Raw genomic sequence first — 20,991 nt, 5'->3', positions numbered from 1 at the left:
GCCTGGGAACAGACTCATAAGCATAGGAGCCACCTACACAAACAGACACACACAATTAACACAAGATTTTAAAATATTAAAATGAAATGCATCAGTAAAGTTTTACTGGTAAAACTTTTGAAAGTGTAAATGTTTATCCCACAAGAGGTTTTAAAGTTTCTTGTTAATTGATTAGAAGTTAACAGATGACCGGCCAATAACTTCCTTATTTTAGCTGTTAATTGGCTCCTTTAGTGTTGGGCTGGGATGACTGTTCGCATTAAAACAACTTCCATTCAGGGTTATTTGAGTGTCGTGTCTTCTCCTTATCTAAGGGCTCTGTCAGACATTGCGTTAATCTTATTGAATGAAATCTTTTGAAATGAAATGTGGTTTTACTGAAAACCACAAAAGATTAAAGAATTTGAGACCTCCTCGTGGGTGGGGTCCAGAATCAGCATGCAGATGAAGTCCTGCCTAGCCCCGCTCAGGTTCAGCAGCTTTCGAAAAGCCTTCGATCTGCTCTCGTAGTAAAGGCTAGAAGCAGGGTTGTGCTGGATGGCCAGAGAAAACATATCGACGGCCTCCTGGAAACGCCTGCAGATCCAGACACACACATTCAACAGTATATCAGCTAAGTGACATTTTATAACTTGACTTTATAAGTTTCTCTGTGTGGGTGTTAATGGGATGTTCTCCATGTGGTTCTGACCCATCCTGGAAACACAAAGATCCCAGCGTGTTGTAAATGACAGCGAGGCGGAGGCGGACAGCAGGGTCATTTGGCTGCATCATCTCCTCAGCCTGCCGGTAGTCAGCCAGAGCATAGTACCAATAACTCTGCTTAAAGAAACAGTCTGACATACACATATAAGCATCAAAATGGTTCCTCAGTTAAGCATTTAGTGTCAATATTTCATTAACTTTACACACATTAACTCTGGTTTTAATTTTCATAATAGCTGCTTTGATGATGTAAAGACAGGTGAAAAACTAAACCCTAACATGATGAACGGCACTCTTCCTACAGATATTCCCATATTTGGTGTTTGATTGATGCTGAGAGAGTTGCGTCTCACATGTTGGTCCACAATCTCCCCACAGGCACTCAGCTGGGTAATTGTGGAGGCCAAGCAAATGATTCACATCATTTTCAAAAAATTCAGTCTGGTCCAGCAGGATCAAAATGTTTCATCATATGATGACAGGAAACTATTTTTGTGTTGTTTTTCAGTGATGATTCTCTCTGAGGGAACACGTGTGGCCACAACATATCAACAAAATCCCCAAGTCCAGCGCCTGGCATTATTGAACTGGCTTCATTTTCCAGTGCTGCTCGCCTCAACCTCATTCCTCCTCCTCTCTGTGCCACCCCATTTAACAAAAATCCTGCAAATGCCCCTGGATATAACAATGAGAGGGAAAATGAAAGACAGGGTAGTGGGAGTGGGATGATGTTTAGCAAAGGGCTTGGGACTGAACTGAAATCCAAGAAGGATTCATGCTTAACTTATGCTCCCGTGGTTGTGTTAGCTTATGGAGGGATTTCCCTTTAGAAAGCCTACAGAGAGACGGAGAGGGGTTTTGAACAACTGCAAACGTGCTCCCATGCAGTCCTCCAAAATCCCAACTGCATGTTGCTCGACATGAATGACAGTGTGCATCAGTCAAACGCTGATTAGCTGACACGTGGGCCAGAATAGGAAGAGGAGTCTCAGTGGAGATCACCAGGAATGGGAAAAGTATGAAACAACAAAAAAAAAGAAAAAACATCACTGTTTTTAACATTTCACATCACCTTTTTGCATGTTATATGTCAATTCTTCTCTGACACTGATTAATGGACCAACAACAGCGTAAGCATAAGTGGCCCACAGACCGGTTGTACAACATATTTTTTATACAGCCCGCATCTGGCAGCAGATGCTCTCTGCAATCTGAAGCTGCATATGTACTGCCAACAGACTCTCAACGCACTACTGTCGCTGAACCATTCATTTCCAATCACCCTGGTATTACATGGTAAGATGTGAGATACAGGGGCTATCCAAATACATGGCTATTAAATTGTGTTTTATCCCAATCCATTCGTGATGGAGAGTGTAGAGTGGTGAAACTCTAAAAACGGTGCATGATCTTCAGTTGGAGCAGCTCTTCAGTCTTGCTGCCTAAAAATCTGGTTTGTCAGGTTTCCCCTGTCACATTAGATGTTTTGCCTCTTTTAACGTGCAGGAAGTCACATGCTTCAAACACTTAGAATGACACTCAGTGTAAGATCCTCTTTGACTAAATACCCTGATTCACAGTGCTGATGATCCATGACAAAATCTCGTCAAGTATAAGGTGTACTTTTGGCTTTAAAGTCTCACGTTCTGGCTGTTGCATTACTCAAACTTCCAAAGTGCTGAATATGAATGTGCGCTTGCACAGAAAGGAGAAATTTTCACACATTAATTCTCAAAAATGTCATAACAGGTTTTGAGATCATACAAAGTTGTTGTCCAGGCAATCACTCGGAAGGGAACATCAAACATACTTTGTACACAACATTCGACATTAGTTTTCTTACATTCAACTCAAATCAATAATGTTTAGAGCAAGCAGCAATCTCTGGGGCTGAGTGCCAAAGCCAATGCTGAAGGGCCAAAAGCTGCAGTTCCTCCAATGGCCACTTGAGGCTGACTCCAAAAGTGAGTCAACTGCCATAAACTCCTACGTAAAATGGACAGTGTCACAGCAGAAATAACAGTTTCCCCTTTCATAAGAACTGTACATGGGATGTATATAATAAATATATAATGCGTTTAAAAAAGAGAGAGCATTAAACATGAGCATTTAAGTAGGTAATGAATATTAATTATTAAAATCATGCTATGAGATTGCAGTTATGTGTATATGTTAAAAAACTGGCGTCTATCAGATAGTCAAAGAAAAGTTGTTGACGAGAATCAACCGAAACAAGGAAATCAACAGAAAAAGAAAACAAAAAGCAGGAAATAATTTATCTAAGTTTTACATTTCCATCAGAGATCTGATTAAAGGTTGAGGTGAGTCAAAGAAGATGTTCAGTATTTTGGGGGGTGCTTGATCTAAGAACATCTGGGGTTTCATTGCATGGGTGAAAAGAGCAGAGGACTCACACACAGACAGGTCAGGTGTCACAGCCTCACCTCCTCGGTTCACGTACAGGCCTGCCTGGCCCTTCTCTTCCTCAATGGCTTTGTTGAGAAGCAGAGTCGCCTCTGCGTAGAGACCTTTGCAAAAGCACTGAACGGCAAAATCATTGTAGATGAGAGCCAGCTGAAACTGCGCCTCCTCCTGCACAGAGCAACTCTTAGCCTTATCATCTCTGACCTCCACCTTCTGACTCCTGATTTCCTGCTGTCCCTCCTTCTCCTCTTCTCCACTCAGTTCCACAGCCTGGATTATATCCTCAATGGCTGGTATGAAGTTCTTCATCCGTCTATACAGAGTCCCTCTGCAAATGCAAGGGAATAGCATTCAGCTGAATTAAATACATGTCAGCAAGTCAACATTCAGCTGTGTAACAGTCCCAAAACAGATTTTGTTAAGGTCTACACATTGGCTGGACACACCTGAACAGGTAGAGGCGTCCGTCCTCTGGGCTGTTGGCTAGAGCGATATTAATCATGCAAAGGGCTTCAGGCAACTCTCCACACAAAGCTTTGTCCACAGCCCTTTGTCTCGCCTGTTCACTCGCCTCCCGCAGCTGGAGTTGCAGAGCTCCAGCCACCGGACAGGTCGGGTTCAACGCCAACGCCGACCGCACGTCATGATAACAAACTGATGTCTGGATAGAAGAAGAAAGCTTCTGCTGGTTTAATCATAAATCTTAAACAGTAGACAAAGTATACTTACAACACTATATTGGCATGAACTGATGAGATCTTCAGAAGTAAAAAAAAAAAAACAGACTAAATGAAATTGTTGAGAATTAAAGCGCATTTCATCTCAAGAAAGTTTGCAGGTTATATCTGATATGAAACTTAAACACTTAAAGATTGAGGAAATAGGAAATAGCAGCAACTGCAAATCTGGCCAAATCTGGCTGTTTTATTACAGCAGTCATTATGATAGCAACATTAGTGTATAATGTTTGTAGACCCTTTATCTACAACATCACTTAGCATTTACACAAACATTTCATATGACTTTTTTCCGCTTGGCTGAACACTAACTGAGACCACATGATATCTTTGTGGTTACAATGTGATGACAGACAAGATCTTACATGAGAGGCATCCATGGATCCACAACCTCAGCACTTTGTTCTCTTATTGCTGATTTATTCTTGACAAAATCAGTTTGTGGAAGCCTCAGTTCCCAATTTCAACTGTTTTTTACAGCCTATGTATTGTAATGCTGCATGTTCCGTCCTGCTCTGTAGCTATAGTTAGTACATTGGCCCATTACACAGAGATCAATCAAAGAATCTTGGTATTAAAATATCCTGAACATGAATGCAAAATGCAAAATGTTAAGATTTTTACATAGGTTATACAGAGAGGTGTAAGAGATGTGACCTTGTTAAGCTCTTTGTGCAGTCGGGCTCTGAGGATGTATAGGTCGGAGGTGGGACCTTCTGATGCCATCCAGTCATTTACCAGCTTCAGACAGTCAGCGTGGCGACCTAAAGCTGTCAGACAGGCCAAGCTGGAATGAAAAGTATATGTATGTTTGTTAATTTCACATTTGAACTCTTGGGGACTTGTTATTAATCTTTTACCTTCTGTACACGAATAACAAATGCTCAAATCAATTATAAGGGAACTATAAGGTAACTTAGACACTAAACATATATTGTACTTCAGTCTAGATGTTATGGCTGAGGCTCCTGACCTTCTGACCTTGTGAGCTCTGCAACCCGGTTTCACCTCAGCAGCTTTGCTGAAAGCCTCCAGTGCATCTACAAAAAAACCTTGGTCGAACAAACACTGACCCTGGGACAACAAGAGGCAGAGGGATCTCTGTTAGGATAGTTCTCTAATGCCCACTTAAATCAAAATAGGATTCTTATTTCAACTGTAGTAATTAATGTTTGGTTGCTCTGCTCTGCAGCAGTATGCATCCCCGCCTTTCCATGGAAAGGCTAAAGGCAAGGAAAACCGCACCAAAACCCTTCTCATAGAACAGAACAGGCATTAATGACATCAAATATAACCTTGATTATTTCATAAACAGAAGGAAACAGCGAACCTGGATGGTAAGTGGGTTGCAAGGAGGCATACATTGGCAGCAGTAGGTAAATCAGTGCATGCTATATGAGATTTGCAACTTGGGTGTGTAGTTTGGCACTAAGATCAGCTGATCTGCCAGGCCTGTGGCTGAGTTTGACTCAGTTAGCCACTAGAACTAAGTATAAGCTCAGTTCTATGTAGAATAAACTTAGATTCCAAGGAGATATATGATATAATGAACGTATATTTGAGAGAAACACTGTCAAACAATATGCAATATTTTTCATGTCAACAACTTTAAATCAAACAGAAAATAACATGTTTTTTTCTTTTAAATTATTTTTTGCTTAAGAGGTGCTCACAGCTAGAGTCGTGTCCTGAGATGACCTGAATAAAAATCCTCAAATAGAAAAAAAACTTTCTGAAACTGAGTGTTCAGACCTTCTGTGTGTATCCAGTATTGTAGCAGTATATTCATGACAGAAAATAAGGAACGACATGGCAGGTCTTCATCATTGGACCCCGCGAATACTTCTACCTGCAGATAGTAAATGAAGGCCAAACGATCCTTGAAGGCTCCAGGCTCCAAGAGCCAGGCCTGTTTGTAACAGGCTGCTGCTGACTGGAAGTCACACAGCTGTAGGTAGGCCTCTGCCTGGCTCACATACAGCTGAACCTAGAACATGTAATATCACAGGCTATAACAATATAGAGAGTATAAGACACAGGCCAGAAAAGCGACGCATACATAATATCCAGAAAGCATAACTAAAGGTTATGTTTTTTAAAAAAAGCCTCTTCTGATCTATTTTATATGAAAATCAGCAACATCTTGTGTGACCACTGTGGAAGGTGACCTGTTGTGGCTGCAGAGTGATGGCTTTGGAGAAGCAGATGACAGCCCTCTCATACTGGGACTTCCCCATTGCCTCTTCCCCATTTGTATTACTGCAATAACAAAAACAAAAAAAAATATTACTTAACAATGAAAATACTTAAAATTCAATAAACTGTCTGTATATAAGTGGAAGGTAATCAGACACAATTTGGTTTTAAAGGAAGTGGAAGGGAGCTAAAACAACTTATTCCACACAGAGGATGAACTTAGATGAAGCACAAAGGCCCAATATAACATAAATAATGACTATAATAAGAAGTATAACACCATTTTAAATTTACTGCTGTACGTATTCAAGACACATAGATATCAGTCACTGTTGATTCTCACTGCTCAGCGGCCTTGCTCTGAATGATAAGGCTCCCCTGCAGGTCTGGTCTTTGACAGGATTTTTCTGTGTGAAGAAATATTTTACTGGAGCCAAACAGCCGTTTCAGGGTGCTTTTTCTCTTGGCCTCAACCAGCTCCTCTTCTGATACAGCAGTGGGGAAAAAACTCTGCTCTGCATCCTGGAGGTGGACAATCAAAAGATTTCAGTTCACTTTTTCTGAGGTGGCACACTGTTTTATCTCGACAACATCACATAACAGTTTATTAGTGAGGCTATTATTAAGGTAGTGGAAAACATTTATTGTGTGCTGTTATGCATTTAAAATTTTTAAATTACAAGTCTTATTCCGACCTAAAAACACTTTGCGTCACTTTCAATGTTCACTCAGTAGCAGTAACGTTATTTAACCTGGGTTTGTGCTAGTTAACTAGCTCAGGCATCATAAATGAAACAAACATCTTTTATACACAACCAACAGGCTGGGCCTGACTACATTTTCACTGTTGCTTTTCAGTCACTTTTTACCGTTTGGTCATCTGTCTCCTCAGATGTGTCCATTGCGTCACTGAAAATGCTGTTTCGAGCTGTTTTACACTTACGCAGTCACTTTTACGACCTTTATTTTTTGCTTTGCTTGTATAAAGTTGTTGCCTAATGTTGAAAATCCGAGGGTCGCCATGGAAACCAACTTCAACACTCCTAGAAGCTCTTATTTTGGAAACAAATCGTGAGCGAGAGATCGCTTTCTTCCTGTTGTTTCGCCGTGTTAAAATGCAAAATAAATAACATTAACGTCTTTTAATAAGCTGTAGCTATTAAGTAAAATTAAAACACATGCAAAAATTTATGAGCTGTGTAACGCTACGTATCTGCTAGCTTAAAGGAATGGGCTTTAACTAATTCTGAAGGAATGACCGCGATTAACCAGAATATAAAACGTTAAAAATTAAAGTGAGTTTAATTTTTAGAGTAAAGGTGTCTGTTACTCTATCTTTGCTTTAATAAAGATAGGAGACTGCAGTCTGTTTTGGGCGATAGACCTCATACTAGGAGTTTTACTGTGAAACTACTTACACGTATGGGAACAGGAAATAAGAGGAACACAGGACGATCAGCTGACTTCAGTGTTGACAAAGCAAGTTAACCGCCGGTGAGAAGCAAATGTTCTCGGTAATGGTCACATTGTTTTTCCAGCTGAATTGTCCGATATTTTCTTCACGGATATCTCAGATGGTCTAACTTCTTCTTTTTTCTGATTCCGTCCTGGTGGTTTATCGCTTTCTTCGACTGTTTTTCTAGCTTTTGTTCGGGGATTTTTAAATTAGTTTCTGACATGTGATCATTGTCAAAGGTGAACAGAGGTAAAAACCAGGAAAGATTGCTACTACTGCTGTCGGTATGGACATCCAAGATGAGAGGAGAAGGCTGCTGGATGCCGAGGGTGGAGATCCAACAGGACTCATGTCCGAGCAAGATGCTTATCTGAGGTCAGTGTAGCTCTACCACAGCAGATCATTTCAGAGGGTTTACGTATCATCTAAATATACAGAGTTATCTAGACCATGCAGATAATGTTGTAGTTTTTACTCTCCCCTTGCTGTTTTGGAGAAACCAGTTTAATTACGGATATTATTGCTTTGTTTAGTTTTAATGGTGTAGCATAATTTATTGGTGTGTGTGTGTGTGTGTGTGTGTGTGTGTGTGTGTGTGTGTGTGTGTGTGTGTACTAAATTTAAAGATTATGGCATACTGAACAAGCAGTTGATATTTGCTTAGCTTCTTTTTGCTTGCTTATTTGGAACCTGAAAGGGCCACAGAGGAGAATCTGGAGTTTGCTTGATAACAACTGTTTTATGTTGACCTAGATGAAAGCCAATGGCTACTAGAGGAATTACACAGATGAGTGACAAATTAAAGGAAAACACTGAACCCTTCACCTCTGCATTGGGGAGATGTGGTATGCTGTCATGGATGGGTTTTTTCCCCCTTAGCAGGAAGCTCACTGAATATCAATACAATATTCTTCTGAGTGATCGCCTTTATCCTACAGTGAAGCATTTCTGTCCTGCATGGAGATTTAAAGGAGCATCACGTCACTACAATGAAGTAAAGCGAGTACATCAGCATTCTGAGAACTAGATTTTAGCATGTGATTTGATGCAGAGTTTCCTGCTTCAGAAAGCTTCTACTGATCTACACTGCAGTAACAGTTGTAGGAGGGCCCCTTCCTGTCCCAACAGTACTGCCCACCATGGCTCAAAGAAAGGTCCACGAAGACATGGATGAGCAAGTTTGGTGTGGAAGAACTTGACTGGCCTGACCTCAACACCTTTGGTTTGAATTATAGTGATGATTGCAAAACCGGCTTTTGTATCCAACAGTCCAAGGGTGACTTGAACATATGGTCATGTGGTACACCACATACTGGTGTTGTAGCTGTAAAGTGGGGGCAAAAAAAAGCTTTTATTTTTATATTCTTAAGTTTTAATAACATTAATGTAATTACATTTTTTATATATTAATGTAAATCTGCAAAATAATGTTACGAACCCTGAAAAGATTATCATTTAGTACACCCCATGCCCCCTTTAAACTCACTGGAGCTTACAGACAATCTCATTAGAAATGATGCATGTCATCCATGCCATGATATTATAGGCTTAAAAGAAGTAGCAGAAATTATTTTCTCTTTTGTCCCTGAAGCATATTAATGAGGCTGAGCTTCTTTCTATCATATGTGAGACCTGACCTTTACCTGCTACACTAATCTGTGTTCCTCTTTCTCTCCACAGCAAAGTGAAGAATCGAAACTTGTACCTTGCGACACTTGCCTCTGTTCTGGGTCCCATGAGCTTCGGGTTCGTGCTGGGATACAGCTCTCCCGCCATCCCCGAACTCACCAAGATTGAGGACTCTCGGCTGAGACTGGACGATAACCAGGCTTCCTGGTTTGGGGTATGATGACAGCCATGTTCATTTCGTATTGCACCAGGCAATTTTAACAGCAGATTTGTGTGACATCTCATTTCATCCAACACATCCTGTAAAAAAGACACAAAAGAAAGAGCCGGATGAAATTAAAATCTGTTGACTGTATGTTTAAAATTAATCATTTTAGCACATTTTAAGCCAGGCTTCAATAATCATGGTCATAACAGTTTATGACATAAAACGGTGGAAGAGTCACTGAAGGAACAACTTAATATACTGATCAGCCACGACACTGAAGCCATGTGCCTAGTGGTTTGTAGGTTCCCTTCTTGGTAACCCAGTGGTAACATTTTGGCCGCCTCCATGTTTGTGTTTTTTTTGAGCCAGAAGTGACCACACTTGAACGAGAGGCTGGATTGTTTGGTGTAATTGTTTAAAATAATAGAAGCTGGCATCCGTAACAGTCACAACTCTAACGCTAAGCCTTAAGACAATCACACCGTTGAGTGGCTATAAAAGAAGTCACCTCCTGTATAGTAGTTGATAAATGGGGAAACTAGCCATAGAGACCCCAAAAGGTTGATTCTTTTCATCTGGACGTAGCAATTTCAGTGGGAGAAACTTTTCATCACTCCTTCAGTCTCAGCTGACTGCAGGTTTCCCCAACCTGCTGTCAGCTTTGTGTGTATACGTGTTAAAGGTAACATCTTCATGAATGGCAGTACCTAAGGTTTGCCTTCAGTATATTGTAATCTTCTTCTTCTTTTGACTGCTCCCTTTATGGGTTGCCACACTAGATCATCTGCCTCCATCTCACCCTATCCCATCCTCTTCTGTCACAGCAACCGTCTGCATGTTCTCCTTTACTATGTTCATGAATCTTCCTATTTTTCTCCTGCCTGGGAGCCTAATGTTCAACATCATTTGCCCAGTTTATCTACTATCCCTCCTCTGCACATGCCCAAATTATGTTAGCATTGCCTCTCGAACTTTGTTTCCAAAACACTTAACCTGAGGGTCACTACTCTGATGTACTCATTTCAAGTCCCGTCCACTGTAATGAGAGGATCTGTGTAATTTTTGCCCTTTTAATGTTGGGTATAAAGAGTATATGCACCCTTTAAAGCCAAGCTGTCTGTTTTTAAAATAGGTTGAAAGTATTTCACTTAAACATATGGTCATGTGTTACATGGCATACTGGTGTAAAGTTGGTCTATATACTGCAAGTGCTGGAGCTTTGGCCTTTTTCAAAATAGGCACTAATGCATAATAGAATATATAGTCCAGATGTTAACTCAACAGAAATAGTTAAACCCTGTTTAATTATTCTTTTAAAATAATAAAATTGATTAAATGCAAAATAAAGTTCAAATAATTCATTAACGTTTATTGCTGACGATCTGTTCTGTGTTTCAGTCCATAGTGACGGTGGGAGCAGCGTTGGCCGGGCTACTTGGTGGCTGGATGGTGGAGAAGATTGGCAGGAAGGTCAGTCTGATGTTATGCGCGCTGCCATTTGTCTCCGGCTTCACCATCATCATCGCGGCGCAGAACGTGTGGATGTTTTACGTTGGCAGAATACTGACAGGCCTCGCCAGCGGCATCACCTCACTGGTTGTCCCGGTATGTCATTTAAAAGCAGATTAAATGCCTCTTTAATATTTGACCCGACATCTGTTGATGTGAAGATTAGCCAGTTTGATTCCAGAAGAAAAAAATCCATCTCCAAAAATTGAAATGTCAGGCAGAAAAAACAAGGTATGCTTTCATTTTGTGGGATTAAGAAGTAGCTGCACAGTATCACTTGAACACCGATTAAAAATTAGAGAGTATAATCTGACACATTGCCTTAAATGGTGTGACAGCCAGACACCGAATGACCTGAGGGGCTGCACCTACACTCAGTGAGATAAATAAGGATTGTTTTGAGCAGTGAATCATGCAAAGCCATTGTAGACTAAAAATATGGAGCTAGAAATGAACAGAATAAGACCACCTTTGCTTTAATAACATAAATGATTGTTAATGTGGATCAGTCCATTCAAATGCCAAACATTTGTTGGGTTTGGCTTCTCAAATGTGAATCGTAAATGTGCTCTTAACTTTATATAAACAAAATTATATGTGTTTGGTTTATAAACCATTAAGAGAACAGTTCTGTGTACTAAAGGTTTGAATTTTTGATGTTCTCCCTTCTCTCCCCTCAAACAGGTGTATATTTCTGAGATGGCACATGAAAAGGTCCGTGGGACTTTAGGCTCCTGTGTGCAGCTCATGGTGGTGATAGGCATCATGGGAGCTTATCTTGGAGGTATGGAACTGATGTTTAAAGTTTTTATGGCATCTTTAAAACTCTCTTTGTAAAGTCTACATGGCTACAAGAACTGCATAAACTTTAGTACTAAAGAAAAAGTGTCAGATAACAACAACGTTTTACAACCTACAAATCATTGAAAGATGATGTAACAAATGTGGCATTCACATGATCATCGTCATATACGATCCGATTCCTCTGCTGCCTTTTAGACAACAGCCTCACTGCTTGACCTGTGTGAAAATGGCTGCTTCTGGCTAATCTTGTTAGCTGCGTGCTGTGCATGATTTCCTAATAAAAGCTGGTATGTTTTGAGATGTGGATTTGTCTCGTGGTGCTCTGGAGGTGGGTTGCTGTGCAGACACAGCAGCTGTTTGGTTGTGGGTAGATGTGGTTTTTGAATTGTATCAAAGGTCTCTCAGAGTTTGCAGTGATAAGTTGTGGAATAACATCATAAGGTTAAAAATAGAACAATTTATTTATGAATCAGTTGAACAGGAAATGATGAACAACTATTTAGCTGATCGGTAAACTGGTTTAGAACCTGTTTCTCTGTCTGAGCCTCGTGACTGAATTTTGACTTGACCATAATATAGCTGCACTCCCTCTGTGTGCCCTCCAAAGCTAAAATTACTCAAATAAATACAAAAAAACCTGAAACTCAGTTTTCTGGTAATCAGTTTAGAGTGTGCGCTTGAGTTTTATAACTAATCAAAAAAAGACAAGCCCAAACCTCTTCTTATTCAACGCTCTGAACGAATGGTTCCTGTGCAAAAGGTGCTCTGTTCTCATTCTTGGTAGACTGGCTTAATCAGGAACTGTAGTCACTAAAGTACTGAAAACTGAGAGAGAGAGAGAGAGAGAGAGAGAGAGGCGCGCACACACACACACAAACACACACACACACTTGTTTTCAAGTGTGAAGACATCGAGACATCTCATTGACATAATGCTTTTCCTAGCTGCTTACCATAACCCTAACCATGAAAAATGAATACCTAACCCTAACCCTCAGTCTAAACCTAACCACAACCTAACTGTAACCCTGACCTTAAAACCACATTTTGAGCCTCAAAAATGCCTTCAAACTGGTGGGGACGGTCATTTTGTCCCCCTAAGTGACTGTTGGTCCCCACAGGTATAGTAGCATCCCAATTTTCTGTCCTCACAAAGACGTCTAAACGTGTGTATACACACACACAAACACAGTATTATGTTAACTGTATTTCATAGACAATCTGGTAACTTGGGTAACATTTGACAAATAGAACTTATGGATAAAGTTTGAGAAACAGGAAAATGCTAAGGAATAAGGCAATTGTATAAGAATGCAGGAAAAACCTGAAGTAAAAAGCACGTGTTGGAACTGCGACATTTCACATTGGTCTATAGTCTCCAGGTCTGAAAAATAAAGCTAAACCTGTAATGCTTTTAATGGCCAGCAGGGGCTCACTACTCAGTTGCAAAGATAGCTTATCGCTCACTTGATTTATAACCTCAGTAAACAGGTTCCTAATTAGTTTATTGTATCAGTCACTAGCCTCCTCAAGTCTTCCTCAATATAACATGATGCTCATTGTATAAATTATTGTCTCATTAGCATACAGAAGGATCATAAGAGTACACATTAGGACAGACTTACCTTAATATTGACACGTTGCTGCCCAGTGAGCATGCATTGCCTTTCTCACTTAAATCGGCCCCTCACTTATAATGTTTGGTTTTAAACACTTAGATATGGGGGCAGCATAAATGCTCACCTTGAGGCTTCAGGAAAAACTAAAAGTGTCAGTTCAAATGGTTCTCACTGTTAAGACAAAGTTGTTTCAAAAAAGCTGCATGGTTTGATGTGATGGATCACATCATGGAATTTGTTAAAAATCAAATTGTCTTTCATATGTACAAGAAATGTTGCTTATTTCTATTGAGGCTTTTTTTGTTTAGTTTTTTTATTTGTAAAGGGGGAAATGTCTCTGTTAGATGTTTTTTAACTCATTCAGTGATTTAGTGATTACCTGTTTGGCCAAAATTAACAACCTTCTCTGAGCAAAAATTAACACATATGACACTTTAGATGCCAATTTTGAAATATAATAAATATCCTTGTTCCTGTTCTTGTAAAATTAAAATGAATGGCTTCTAAAACTTCTTTTCCACATTTCTTTAAACAAAAGATGAGGAATAGCTGTAGAAATGGCTCATCCTGAGTGTGTGTGAACCTGTCCTGCAGGTCTCTTTATGGACTGGCGTTGGTTGGCGATCTGCTGCTCCATCCCACCGACGCTGCTGATGGTCTTTATGTCCTTCATGCCTGAAACGCCCCGCTTCCTGCTGTCACAGGGCAAGCGAAGGGAGGCTGTGGAGTCACTGCGCTTCTTACGTGGACCAGACGCTCCTGTCGAATGGGAGTGCGCCCGCATTGAGGAAGCATGTGATGAGCAGGTGATATAAGACAAGATTTTCTGGCCACAGCGCCTTTGCCCTCCTCAATTGTAATTCAGCCACTGTGGGGAGTTTGGCTTGATGATTGATGTTATTCTGTTTTCCTCCTAGGGTTCTAAATTCCAGCTGTCTGACCTGAAGGATCCTGGTGTCTACAAGCCTCTGGTGATTGGCATCATGCTGATGATCTTCCAGCAGATGAGCGGAATCAACGCCATCATGTTCTATGCTGAGAATATATTTGAACAGGCACATTTTAAGGTAGCTCATTCACAGGCGTTACTGCTCTTTCTATCACTCACTAAACAAAGCAGATGAAGGAGCAGAAGAGCAAGACTTCACAGGACAGTGCTGGCACCTTCTTATCAAAAATTGATTTGTCGTGTTGCACTTTTCCCAAAAAGGCCTTTTTGGGAAATAGGAGTAGGGCTAAAAACAAAAGTCACAAGTTAGAATGTAACAAAATGCAAAACATTTCAGTGAACACACTAATAGAAAGCTCTCCCCTTGGAGGTGAAAATTGAATTCAACAGCAAAATTATCAATTTCCAAGTTTTCAGTGAAAACATAAATTCATTATAGACCTGTCTTTCTTCTTATTCTGCAGCAAAGTGACCTGGCGTCAGTGATCGTGGGTCTCATTCAGGTCGTCTTTACTGGAGTAGCAGCGCTTATCATGGACAAGGCTGGAAGGAAAGTCCTTCTCATTATCTCAGGTAGCCAGAATCTTTAAATGTAATTATTAACCATAATTCCTGAGATCTCTCTGTGACACCTCCTTGATTGTAATTTCATAACACAGGTGTTGCCATGGCCATCAGCACCACAGCATTTGGAGTTTACTTCTACCTGATGTCCTTACTTCCAGAACCCCATGGTGACCTGGCCTGGATGGCTCTGGCCAGCATAGCGGTGTTCATCACAGGTCAGTTTTCCAGCATATAAAAATGGGTCAATCAGCTCCACTTCAAGACGCAAAAATTATTTAGTCCTCACACCTTTTCCTTACCTTATACTTACTACAAATAACTTTTGATATTTAATGGTTTTGGCTATTCCATCACAAATTCAGAGATAAATTTGTCAGTCATCTGCAAAACATTTAATTAGGGCTGTGCGATATGACCAAAATCTCGTATCCTATATCCTAATATATCCTATATTTATCGTCCCGAACGACGATATTTATCACAAAAGTTTTACATTTTCTGTAAATTCTGTGAATCTCGGGCAACTCGACTTGCATGAAGTGTTTTCAGCTGGGAGTCCTGTACCTGGAGTCGGGGGTTACATAAGTTGAAACGGCCGCAATTTTCACAATTTTGTGAGTATTTATTACACAGCATGCTGAGGGGAAAAGCCTGTCCTAAGGTTTATTTTTTTAAGCACCTGACGGCTCTTTTTAGCGTCTCATCTGTAAACACTCTGCATACTATTTCACGTGATTCAGTTTATTTTGAAAAATCTCAACAGGATCTTCAGCTTTTTTGTGAAAGGTTTACGTGGAAAACAAGCGGACTGCGGAGCCACGCGATGGTTTTACCGTCGTTGTTGCTAACGACAACGCATAAAAACAGTCGCTTGTCCGTCCGTAATGTGGTTATTTTATATATAAGAGAAAGAGAGAACTTTAAGAAATTCTACAGTGACCATCAAAATCAATGACTGTAGAAAGTCATTGATCAAAACGATGAAAAACTATTGCCGTAAACAGTTCATTTTGCGACACCACGAAACAAGCGATAGCGTAATATGAAACATTAGACGTTTTCATATTGTCATCCGATATATATCGTTATGAACAGCCCTACATTTAATACTCCAAAACACCAAACAAATTGGTGCTGCTGATGGGGATTTTTTTTTTTTTTTGTTAAACTTGTGGGTAGGGGTGGGTTTTTATAATCGATTTATCGATTAAAATCGATTCTGGCTTGGATAACGTGAAATCGATTCATTAAAATCCTGAATCGATTTTTTAATATAAATTTATTTTGCCCGAAATGCCAGAATCTCAGGTGAAACCTCACAAAATTTCAACAACCACCAAACAGCTAAGACAGTAAATGAGAGCAGGTACACGGATTCTGCACAAGGATGTAAACACACAGTGCGGACCTGCGCCTTTCTCACCCGATGGCACGGACACGGTCGGGGCTGAAAGCCGACAGCTCGCTGATTCTGATGTTTCGGCGGGTCCGCGCTTTGTGTTCACGCCCTTTTTGCGCTGATTCTAAAGCTGTTAGTTTGATCTCTCTCCAAACAATATTGACCGAACCAGCAGCAGAAGAAGATCCAAACTACGCTTCACATAAACATCGTCATGAATTCACTCTGACTTTTACTTTTTTGCTGCCACCACCATAAAATCACACTTCATGCACAGCTCTCTCTCTCTCTCTCTCTCTCTCTCTCTCTGTACTTCAAGAACAGTTTCCCGTCTAAAAATCTGTTTTCTGCATTATTTGCTTGCTTGTTACGCACAAGTCTACTGTTGTTTACAGCGCTGTCAGCCGCTGTTTTTTCCCTTTTACATACTTCCGAAAAGAAAACTTTCTGTCGTTCAATACTGAACAAATTTAAACTTTTTAAAATTATGCAAAATGCAAAACGCTTAGCTCTGTCTCTAATAAAACCGCTGTAACGTCAGAGGTAACATTCATATGTTCATTAATGGTTTTCTTTCGTTTTTGATGTACTGCAGAATATTTTTATAAAATCCCAGGCCAGGAAAACCACCTTCATGTTTTTTTGTGTTTTATCTTCAGCTACTTTGACACAACGGCATCTGCTGTGAGGCTCACACCTTTGATAAAGTCTTGCGTGTGTCAGCTTCCTTTTTATAGATACAAAAATATGTAAATGTACTGATCTGAATTATAATATTTCTGACTGTCAAAATTTCCCAGATCGAATTGAATCGAATTGAATCGAATCGAATTGAATCGAATCGTGGATCAAATCGATTCGGGACCTTGTGAATCGGAAAGAATCGATTCTAGAAATCAGTGACGATACCCAGCCCTACTTGTGGGTGTATTCCCCCAGCAGACCATGCCACTTTAATAACTGTTGCTGTCCTGTTCAGGTTTTGCTCTCGGTTGGGGTCCGATCCCGTGGCTCGTCATGTCAGAGATCTTCCCAGTGAAAGTGAGGGGGTTTGCCAGCGCTGTCTGCGTCCTCACCAACTGGAGCATGGCATTCGTCGTCACCAAAAACTTCCAGGATATGATGGTGAGTGTTGAACAGAATACCAAATCTTATCTGTTAAAGATCCATAAAACCACATTTCAACCAGGATTGCAAACAGAAGTGAAATTTAATTAAACAGAAGTGAAATTTAATCTTACATCTGGGATCCTTTTTTTAGTGAACACATGAGTTTACAGCATGTTTACTTAAGATACCATAAAAAAAACTTCACTGCAAATTTTGCACATTGCAGCACCATCTGGGGGACAAAGTAGAGCCCTTTGCTGGGCTGGCTCTGGCACATAGGCCGCATGTTTACCACAATTGGTTCAATGGATGTGGAATAAGATCCTGTTGGAACAGTTAGCATAAAGTAACTCACCAGAAAGTCAAAGTGATGTCACACAGTAATCATTATTGTTTGTTATTATGGTTGTGATGAGATAGCAGAAATTGAGATGGCAAAATTTTGATGACTCGCCCCCATCAAACATAGTTTATTCCCAGAAAGCTTCCCTGCCAACACGAGACGAGCTGCAGAGAAGTGCATTCCTACTTAACGAGCATGTTAAGGGGAGCATTTAGTCCAGTATACACATAGTTGTTGTGACTGCCCTATTTTGCCATCAGTCATAACAGACTTAACTGGCCATTTATGCTCACCATTGTTGCTCTCACAAATGCTGCATAACTCCTGACTTAGTCAGGCTGGAAAAATGAGTGTTTGAAAAGCTTAATGTCTATTGCTGTTTCGGTGATGGATCAATACAGGCACATTGAGATAACCAGGGTACAAAGGGGAAAAGCTGTAACAGCTGGAGCAAAAAAAGATAAGATTTTGTGGAGAAAATTTTCAAACCACCATAATTATTTTGTTTCCTCTTTGGACTTGTTCTAGTATAATTTTTTTTCCGCTGAGTTGCAAAACATTTTGTTTACGAAAAGACTTCACCACATCCAGTGTACCACAAGCACCCTTATGAATAGTTATGGGTCTGATGTCACATTTAGACTGAGCAGTGACCAACATGCCAACCATAACAGCAGCTTAAGTAGTCAGTAGTCACTCCATAGCCTGCTTAGGTTCGCTGTTTTGTCTCAAAGCGCTGTCACTTTTAGATTGGATATTCTCAGCTCAAAGGGTAATGGGTTTCATTTTTTTGTACAGGATTATAGTTTTGTTTAATTTTTTTTAACCATCTGTATTTGTGAATTTAAAAAAGAAAGTTTACTCTACACCACCTCTGCTACCTTGAGAAGCCTCTCCAACATACTGAGGATGGAAAAATAACAGTTAAATTCATAGAAGTGACAATTTGTGAAGCTGTGAAAACATATTTTGATGCAGGGATGAAATTTTGAATTGAATTTGCACTGCAGTCGGGATATTTTGAGTGTTTTTGACATATTTCTCTGTGGGCTTTCCTCTCTCTCTCTCTCTCTCGATACCTGTTTGCCTTGCAGAATCTTCTAACCAGTGCAGGAACTTTCTGGCTGTTTGCTTCTATGTGCATCCTGAATGTCATCTTCACCATGGTCTTCGTCCCAGAAACCAAGGGCAAGACACTGGAGCAAATTGAAGCAACTTTCAGAGGGATGTCAGGTCCCTGAAGATGCCACATGTAAAGACTAAAAGACAAAACTGCTCATTTCTGAACTCACTGCTCTACCTGGGACACTGTGTGGGTATTCTTTGTTATTATTAACACTTTATCACCTTTGGGTATTACAGAAACAGCTGAAAGAAGTAATCCTTCATGAAGGTTATGATTTTCAGTATTTGTGTATGAGGCATTGATTCGTCTGTTGTTCGTGATGCCATTGAACTGTAATGCATCAGTGAGGTTCTGCCAAATTTGAGCTGTTTTCTTGTGAAATCTGTCTGGAATCCTTTAATGTAAGATAATCTGATAAGGCAATTAAGTGCAGTCCTTTCAGTTTTGTGATACTGAGAGTCTACAGAGGGGACCAGATTCAGGCTAAAGGGGGGCTGACTCCATACTGCCCCCAGTTGTACTCTTTCTTGCAGTTCTGATCAGTAAAGACAATTTTGGCAAGTTTTCCTCAGGACAGCAGTTTAGCATGAAGTTGGTATTTACGAACACAGCACAGGCACATATAACACACCGAGGGTTTTAGTAATGGATTCCAGTGTTGCCTTCCCTATAAAATGAAATGCCAAAAATACATATAAGCTACTGTTTTTCCCTCTGTTTGTTTAAACAGAGCTTCTAAATTTAGCAGACAGACACGTGCAGTGACTTCTTCCGGGTCATTTAGGGTTTTTTTCCATTGCTGGATAAGAATATTTCCTATTGTTCTAAGTCTTTTTAAGGACTCTAGCAGAAGACAGAACAAAAGTATAACATTTTGGTAGAAGTGAGTCAGCTGTTTACACTAATTTACCTGTGTAATTTACACCATCAGGGAAGATTTATGTGATGGCATTGTTCTTTTGGGGGTTTTTTAGCTGTGAACTGTAAAAATGTCTTTTTTCTTTTTCTTTAAAGTTTTATAATCATTTTTCTTTTGGGATACACTTGAAAAATGTTTTAAACACACATTATATGACTTATACACCCTTGAGGTTATGATAAAGTCACATTGTGAAGTAGTGACTTATGTTAATTAAATATCACCTTTTCTTAAACATATTGTTTTTGTTGATCACTCTACTGGAAAAGAATAATAATCATGTTTTTGTTTTTGTTTTTTTATTTAGTTTGTGATCAATAAAGATGTTTGTATTAATGTGTTTGTGTATTCTTTACAAATTCATTGTGAATTTCACCTGAACAGAATAAAGTCATGGTTATTTCCCTAGTTTCTCCTCTATGACTCTGGTATGACACAGAATTATTTCATACACTCGTAACATTTTTTGATGAAACATCTAAGTTCCAGGTGATAAATGTTTCAATCTTATCATAAAGACCCCTTAAGATGTTTTTGACTGCCACTTAACGGTAACATTAACAAGCAGGAAATTTAAGTCACTTTGAGTGTTGCATGGTTGTTGGTGCCAGGTCTTAAAGATGCCACTGATTGCATGTAGCTGGATCCTGGCAGAAATTAGGTTCTGAGGTATCCCAACCTTCCTCAGGAAGTATACACATTGTTGAGCCTTGCCAGTGACAGTAGAGATGTGAGTGGTCCAGGTCAGGTACTCTGAGAGGTGGACAGAGACAAATTTAATCTCCACATCCTGACCCCTGATTTATATTTGGGGGGGTGGGTCTGTTCTCTTGGACCTTCAGAAATCCACTACTATGTCATTTGGCTCTCTCTTGTCATTGTTGGTAATCAGCCCCATGCCTGTTGTGTATCTGGTGAATTTGAGCCACATACACCTGGGGTTGTTGTTCAAATCACCTTCTATCATCAGCCTTAATACAATGGTTGAGACTAGTAACTCAAATAACCGCTCGTTATGACCAAGGTAAGCAGAAGAGGATCTCTGAATGCACAGATGACCATACCCGGTGTCACTCCAGTCAGGTAAGAACCATAAACTGAGGCTGAGTATTTATTTCTGCTTCAATATTCAGATTACAGATTCAGCATTTGGCATAAATAACATATATGCATGGCTCCATCCTCTATGCATACTGTACTATAGTGTACATATTTTTTGATGACTGCTTCCAGAGAGATAACGCACTGATTTTCTAGTACCTTGTTGAGTCTATGCCACGAAGAATTAAGG

At 40.0% G+C, this 20,991-nt stretch overlaps 1 protein-coding gene across 1 annotated transcript; it reads left to right on the top strand.

Moving 5' to 3' along the window:
* The first annotated feature begins 7,522 nt into the window (after positions 1–7,522).
* Positions 7,523–20,075, top strand: LOC134638696 (solute carrier family 2, facilitated glucose transporter member 8-like). Its single transcript, XM_063489516.1, has 10 exons — positions 7,523–7,893; positions 9,199–9,361; positions 10,754–10,960; positions 11,549–11,648; positions 13,882–14,093; positions 14,205–14,354; positions 14,701–14,809; positions 14,896–15,018; positions 17,182–17,327; positions 18,750–20,075. Exons 1-10 carry the CDS (start codon positions 7,805–7,807, stop codon positions 18,894–18,896), a joined length of 1,446 nt encoding a protein of 481 aa, XP_063345586.1. The 5' UTR covers positions 7,523–7,804; the 3' UTR covers positions 18,897–20,075.
* The last annotated feature ends 916 nt before the right edge of the window (positions 20,076–20,991 follow it).

The sequence above is a fragment of the Pelmatolapia mariae genome, linkage group LG12 (genome assembly GCF_036321145.2).
Source record: "Pelmatolapia mariae isolate MD_Pm_ZW linkage group LG12, Pm_UMD_F_2, whole genome shotgun sequence".
Lineage (NCBI taxonomy): Eukaryota > Metazoa > Chordata > Actinopteri > Cichliformes > Cichlidae > Pelmatolapia > Pelmatolapia mariae.
This window is presented reverse-complemented; position numbering and strand designations above follow the sequence as displayed.